The sequence below is a fragment of the Lynx canadensis genome, chromosome B2, assembly GCF_007474595.2.
Source record: "Lynx canadensis isolate LIC74 chromosome B2, mLynCan4.pri.v2, whole genome shotgun sequence".
NCBI classification, from domain to species: Eukaryota; Metazoa; Chordata; class Mammalia; order Carnivora; family Felidae; genus Lynx; species Lynx canadensis.
Window position 1 is genome coordinate 30896937 of NC_044307.1, and position 6639 is coordinate 30903575.

The window sequence follows — 6639 nt, forward strand, 5'->3', positions numbered from 1 at the left end:
GAGCTCAAGGTCACTGACCCACCTTTCATTCTGTGTTACCCACACTGCAGCCCCCTTTGTGCAAAACGACACTACATTTTCATTCTGTATTTTATTACTGAAATACATTGTCCTACCCACACCCCCACACAATAAAAATCTTACCTAGATTCCCCATCTTTCCCCTCAGCCCCCCAAGTCAGCCCTACATAAGTGCTCCAGGATTCTCTGCCCACTGGCTATTTTGGAGTGTGTCCATTGGGTAGCCACGTGGAAACCACCTGGTGCCTTTGTGGAGAAAATAGAGGGGGGGGCACAGAGCCCCAGGAAGGGCTTATTTGAGGGCCTTGGCCACTTGCTCGTAAGCCAGCTCGATCTCCTCATCATCTGGACAGGTGGAGGCAAACTCTTCCCGAGCATAGGCATTGCGCAAGTATCGATGCACTCCGCGGAACACCTCTGGGATGGAGAATCCCCTGTACTTCTTACATACCACCTGGGGGTGCAGAGAGGAGAGGGACCAACATGTTAGCCTCAGGGGAAGCCACAATGGCTCTTGGTCTTTCCCTTCTCCCAAGGCTTACATGATAAAATCTAGCCTTCCTGTCCAGGCATTCAAGAACCTCTACTATCTGGCTTCTCTTCCTTTAATTCTTATCTCCCATATGAATCATTTTCTCCAATGGGCTTTCTAACTCCTCGCTTTCTCCTACTGTCTTCACCCTTCCTCTCCATTTACTGAAATCCTGGTCATTTATAACCTGTTCCTTTTCAGACCACCCCATTCCATGCTGCCACTTCTCTCCTTGATTATATTGAGATATAATTCACCAATCATAAAATTCTCCTCTTGAATTTCCACAATAACTTTTGTCCCTATTTTTCATTTGGCTTTTATCATGTATTATTAATTCACTTTCATGTGAATGCTTTATCTTCCCAGCTAGATTTCAAATCCTTTGAGAGCAAGAACCAATCATTGTACATCTTTGTGTCTTTCAGCGTCCAGTACACAGTTTTCAATACAGAGGTCTGTAGCAGACTGACATTAGGCCCATGTTTCACAAACTAAACCATAGCTTTGAGGCTAAGACAAAAACATGGGAACCGGCAGTTTTCATCTTTCATCACAAGAGGAAGTGGAGACTGATGCTATAAAAAGAGTTAAAGCTCTGATTTTAGGAAAAGCCTGCTTTGTCTTATCTGGGGATTTGGCAGTGACAGAGATAGGAAGAACACTCTTGATAGCAATACTGGGATATGTTACTCTCGGCCAATCTGCTGCACCCACAGCCTATGTCACGGAATGTAATTCTCTCAAGCCCTGGTCTGCAGCAATGGCTGCCGAAAAGGAATGGGGTAGTACCTGCTATTGGTAGCAATCCACAGAAACCATCCCAAGAAAGAAACCACCTTAGGAGTGGTTGTCATGGGAAACCTGTGTGGGAGCTTCTTAAAGAGCCATCCAGTGGCCACCTTCTACTCCTACAATGACCACCCACCTGCACTATGTGGAGCTTTGGCAACAGGTTGCAGTCAGCCAGAGTGAGCTCATTGCCATCCAGAAACTTCCTCTGAGAGATACCCTCATCCTCAGCACTGGTCTCATCCACTTCTTCGGGGAGAGGGGATGTCAAGTAATTGTCTAAAACTTTCAGGGCTTTCAGGAGCCCCTTCTCCAGATCTGTGCAAGAAAGGGGAATTGGTAAGAACATCAAAAGATCAACATGGTCCGGGAGGACCTAGGGAGTGGAGGGTGAATGAATACTAATGGTGAGCCCAGACCAAGAGAATAATACCTAACACGAACGTAGTTTTCCATGTGTTATTCTAAGCACTTTACACACAACAACTCATCTAATTCTCACATCAACCCATGAAATAGGTATTGTTATCCTCATTTTATAGATCTGGAAATGGATTTACAGAGAAATTAAATGAATTGCTCAAAGTCACACAGCTAGTAGTGTTTGTACTCAGGTAGTCTGGATCTAGAGTTACTGTTCTTAAGCACAACCTATTCTTCCAGAAAACAGACCAGCAGCTAACCCAACTAATGTCCCCAGTGGGGCTGGAGAGACTAGGTAAGAAATGAGAGAAGCTTAAAGTCACAGCCATCATAAATACGAAGAAATATGGGGCTTAAGTAAAAGTAAGGTGGCTGGGGCGAGAGGCAGTGAAGGTTTGCCAACATCTGCTCCATCTCCCTGACAGCTGAATTTCCAGGTGCTCCTAATGTTTCCCAATCCCCAGATCTTCTCCATTACTCCTAGGACCCTGGCCTCCAACCCTTGAAACTCACTGTCATTGAGTGCTGGGTTGGAATTCTTGATGTAAGCAGAAAATTTGGCAAATATGTCCAGCCCAGCCGTGTTGGATTCAGGGTTCAGAGCTGCCAACTTGGGGTACCTGAAAGCCAATGGAAGAAACAGGATAAGATATCTTCCGGGAAGGAGCCTCAGCTCCCCTGCTCTAGCCCATCACCATTCCCATTTTCCATTTCTTCAACACCTCTTTTTCCTAGAGTCTCCCAATTACCCACTCCCTCCTTTCCAAGTGCCCTTATACCTGGGAGGGCACAGCACGGCCTCCAGAAACTCCTCAATCTTGTTGGTGTCTGTGTGCACTTCGGTGCCATACAGCAGGAATGGGAGCTGCCCTCCTGGGCACAGCTTCTGTACTGTCTCAGTCCGCCTGGAGAAGAGGCCAGGCATCAGGACAGGAAAAGGGGGTCAGGGAGAACCAGAAAGGGGAGATGGAGGGATGTGGGAAGAAAAAGGAGCTCTGGGTAGAGGGAGGGGGGGAAAAGGTGCAGGATGAAGGGCTAGGATTAGGTGAGTGTATGTGTGTGCATATATGTGTGCACAGATGTGTGCACCAGGGGTGTTTAGAGGAACAGAAATTGGCCCACCTCTTGGTGTCAACAGTGGTGACGTTGAAGGTGACTCCCTTGAGCCAGAGTACCATGAACAGTCTCTGGGAGAAGGGGCAGTTCCCAATCTTGGCCCCATCACTGCCAGCCTGAAAAGCAACCCCCACCCCAAAGTTAGGCCTGGTACACCCCACCCAACCCCAGGCCATTCTCTGAACCTACTACTCCCAGATCTAGCTGTTTTCTGCCTCGTCATAACATTCAGTCTCACCAGTTAAAGCTCCCCCAAGAAGTGGGCTCTCCACTCTGGAGGTAGAGCAAACCTAGCGCAGATCACTGGGAACATTTTCTGCAAAGGGCAACTTCTGGTTCCCCAGAGGGGTCAGGACAGGTGGGAATGAGGCAGAGGGATGGGGTTTTGGAGAACTTGGAGGATCTGGACCATAGAGAGGGAAGACTAAACAGTAATGCAGTTTTCTATATGCTATTCTCAGCACTTTACATACAAACACTTATTTAATCCTCACATCCATAGAGAGGGACTTGGTAGGTTAGAGGCCTGGATTCCTGGATTCCTGAACGGAGTAGAGTCTGCAGATTGGCAAGGTGCAGCAGGGTTTGGAAGCCAGGGTTCTGGTTCTTTATGTCTCCACCAAGCTGTTTCTGGCAGCCAGGTAGGGGAGTCAAGGGGCCCAGAGCCTCACCCTAAAGATGTAGAGGGCTTTGCAGAGGGGGGCTGCCCTCTAATTGGCAAGTGGTGACCTCATCCCCCAAGGGACCTCCCCCTAGGCTGAGGGTGATTCATCTCACTGTGTCTCCGGCATTAGCAGCTTCCTTCCTGGCAAGGAGTGGGGGCAGGGACCTGTGAGGCTGAGGCCTGGGCAGCGGAGGGCCACCTCCCTCTTCCCCACACACTACTTGCGGGATCTCCCAGCACATGGCCCGTAGCTGCAGATAACTGTCCTCACACAGGACCCAGGGCTCTGTAGAGCAGCCTCACCCAGGAATAAAAATAGCCCTTGAGGCGAGTATGAGTGAGGTGGGGACCACACCTAAGGGGGGCGGGCCCAGGCACGGCTGGGCACAGGGAGAGGGAATGGCTTCCCGAGAAGCCCCAAGCATAAAGAAGGGGGAAAGCGGCAGGACACACAAAGAAGGACGAACAAAGAGGGGGAAGTGGAGAGAAAGGCGGCAGGAAAGTGAAGGGTGGGGAGAATGTGAAAACAAGGAGACACAGATGGAGAGGGAGGTGCAGAGATGAGGTCCAGGATTGGGTAAGAATGCCCTGGAGTGGGGAGGGGAGCAGAACAGCAACGGTGGAGTCTGCGGTCTGTGTTTTCATATTCTCAAAGGCCAAAGGACCACCGCTCTTCATCCACACCCACAGAGAGAGGAGAGAGTTGGGGCGACTCTTTTTCTCCTGTTTCTAAAACCCCCAAACCATGAATGCCCTAACCCAGGCTTCCCCCTCCTTCTGATACCTCTCTCCACCTATCCTTGTGGGAGCCCCAGCTAAACTCGCATCTAGCGACCTCCTTTTTTCTGGCTTCTGCAAGTCCCTGGTACCCTTCCGGACCCACCCCATCTCCAGCCCCGCTGCTATAACTCCACTTCCACTCTCTCACTTCCTTCCACCTACCAGTCCTTCCCCGTGGATCCCCTCTCGGCCTCCCTTACCACACCCTCTCCCTTGAAACCTACCTTGCCACACACACACACTTGCACATTTCTCCAAGTCTCCCCCCAAGACACTCCTCACTCTGGTCTTCTCATAGGACCACCTGTCCTGATGTTTCCCTCTGACCCTCCAAACCCTGTTGGGTCCCACTGCACCATTCTCCCCCAGTCTTTCCTATCCGACCCTTCCCCCAGCCTCGTCAATATTCTCAACTCCTGGGAACCCTCCTAAGGCTGCTGGAAACTTCTACAAACTTTTCAGGATTGGGCATAGAATTCTCATTACCACCCCCCCACACAAACACACACACGACAATTGTCTTCCCTTTCCGAAGCCACCCCCCCCAACACACACACACACACACACACACACACACACACACACACACTAAAGATTGCACGTGGGGTTGGGGAGGGGGTCAAGGAGGGAAGAGATTGGGGAGTTAAGGCTGGAGCGGGGTAAAGGTGAGAGTTGCCTTCCAGGAATTGGGAAGCTGGCCTAGGAGGGAGGTGTTCCTACCTTCACGAACAATTCGACCTGCGGTTGTTCTTCAGCCATAGTTGCGACGGGGACCAGGAAGCGGTCGGCGCTGGGGAACTGGGAGGGGCCCGGGCCAGGGAAGGCGGGTCTCACAGGCAGGGATTCTCTACCCCCAGACCTAGGGCTGTCCCTTCGGCGCAGCACAAGCCGGATCAGACCCGCTTACACGAGACGCGACCTCCCCACCAGCCCAACGTACCCCGCACCCCGCTCCTCCAGCTCTATCCCCTCCCGGGCTAGATCGGGGAGCCGCTGACTCACGGGCCGGGCCCGCCCCGCCCTGAACCTGGGGAGGGGACTGGAGGGGGCGGGACTCGACGATCTAGGGAGTAGGTCCAGAGGGGAGATCCTCAGGTCTCTTCGAGGATAAGGGATGGGGGTGTTAAAGAGAGGGAATCCTGGGAACCTCCTCGTTTCTCCGACAGTCTCTTTGAACACAGGATTTTTTTTTCCTGCCTCAGTTTCCCTGCTGCATTAATCAGAGGACACTCGCACTCCTCCCGCACACGAGAAACAACATCAGCAGCTTGGTCAAGCCCATGAGGGTCTAGGGAGGGAATTTTAGAATGTGAAGGTGGTCGTTTATTCCTTTTTCCATATTCCTTCCAGACTCCAGGAGGACAGGGACCTGGAAATGGACACTGAGATTGGGGGAAGAGAATGGTGAAAGGTAGGGCAGGGGATGGGAAGGGAGACAACCAGGCCTTGTGCTAGGGAAACAAGAAGCTGAGCCAACGGGCCTCATCACTGGGGGAGGTCTGCTCCTCCTCAGTAGCCTGGTCAGCTTTAATACTTCCACTTCTGCCCCCATTCTGGGCCCCTTCCTGTGCCCCTTGTCCTTCTCTGACTGATTGATTGAAGATGGGAGAAGCGGGGAAGGGTGGGATTTTTATGGCCACAGAATAGAGCTGCACTGATCCTGGAGGGGATGGTAGCTGGTCCTATTATGGAAGAAAAAAAGCAAAGATCAGATGGAATAATGTAAGTGGAGTCCTTGGGGACACAAATAAGTAGGGAGGCAGAGGAAGAGTAGCTTGATTTTCGAGGTTCTGTCAAACTCTTTATGATCTGCTGAAAAATGGCTTAATAATACATCCTCCAAACTGGATATATTCCAGCTTCCATATCCTGAATCTCCCTCCTACCCTACCATACCTTGTCTTTCTTCCTCACCACTTGCTCACAAGAGACCTACAGTTCGAGAAAAACATGGTGGAGTGCAAGCATGTAGGAGCAAAACAGGCCTGACACTTAAAGAAAGGGAGAGACTTGGGGGAGGACTGGGGCAGAGTGAGAAACATGCTGCTGGAAACTAACAGTTACTGGTTTCCTCTCCTGCTTCCTTTTCTGTGGGTTTTCTCCTCTCTGGGGGAAGGCCTATCTCTCTCCTCCCCAGAGAGGAGATATATTGTGTTTGCTTCCTTGAATAGTAAGATCCTATAAGGTTGTAGAATGATTCCATGAGTGTGTATGTGTGTGTGTGGGGGGGGGGGGGAGTCTTCTCCATGGGTGATCCTCAAATTCTGCACACAGGACCCCTTCCATCTGAGGAAAGGAGGTCAAACCAGCC

At 51.0% G+C, this 6639-nt stretch overlaps 1 protein-coding gene across 1 annotated transcript; it reads right to left on the bottom strand.

Moving 5' to 3' along the window:
• Window positions 1-76: 76 nt before the first annotated feature.
• CLIC1 (chloride intracellular channel 1) lies at window positions 77-5302 on the bottom strand. Its single transcript, XM_030315099.2, has 6 exons — window positions 5049-5302; window positions 2891-3000; window positions 2548-2673; window positions 2282-2388; window positions 1482-1663; window positions 77-475 (listed from the first exon to the last, which is right to left on the bottom strand). The coding sequence occupies exons 1-6, from the start codon at window positions 5085-5087 to the stop codon at window positions 314-316; spliced, it is 726 nt and encodes a 241-aa protein (XP_030170959.1). The 5' UTR covers window positions 5088-5302; the 3' UTR covers window positions 77-313.
• Window positions 5303-6639: the final 1337 nt, after the last annotated feature.

Excerpts from the sequence above, each read along its gene's own strand:
- CLIC1 (XM_030315099.2), bottom strand. The coding sequence starts at position 5,087 with ATGGCTGAAGAACAACCGCAGGTCGAATTGTTCGTGAAG. Across the intron at positions 1,664-2,281 it reads CAACCCAGCACTCAATGACA|ATCTGGAGAAGGGGCTCCTG; the intron begins GTGAGTTTCAAG and ends TTTCTTGCACAG. Across the intron at positions 476-1,481 it reads CAAAGCTCCACATAGTGCAG|GTGGTATGTAAGAAGTACAG; the intron begins GTGGGTGGTCAT and ends CTGCACCCCCAG.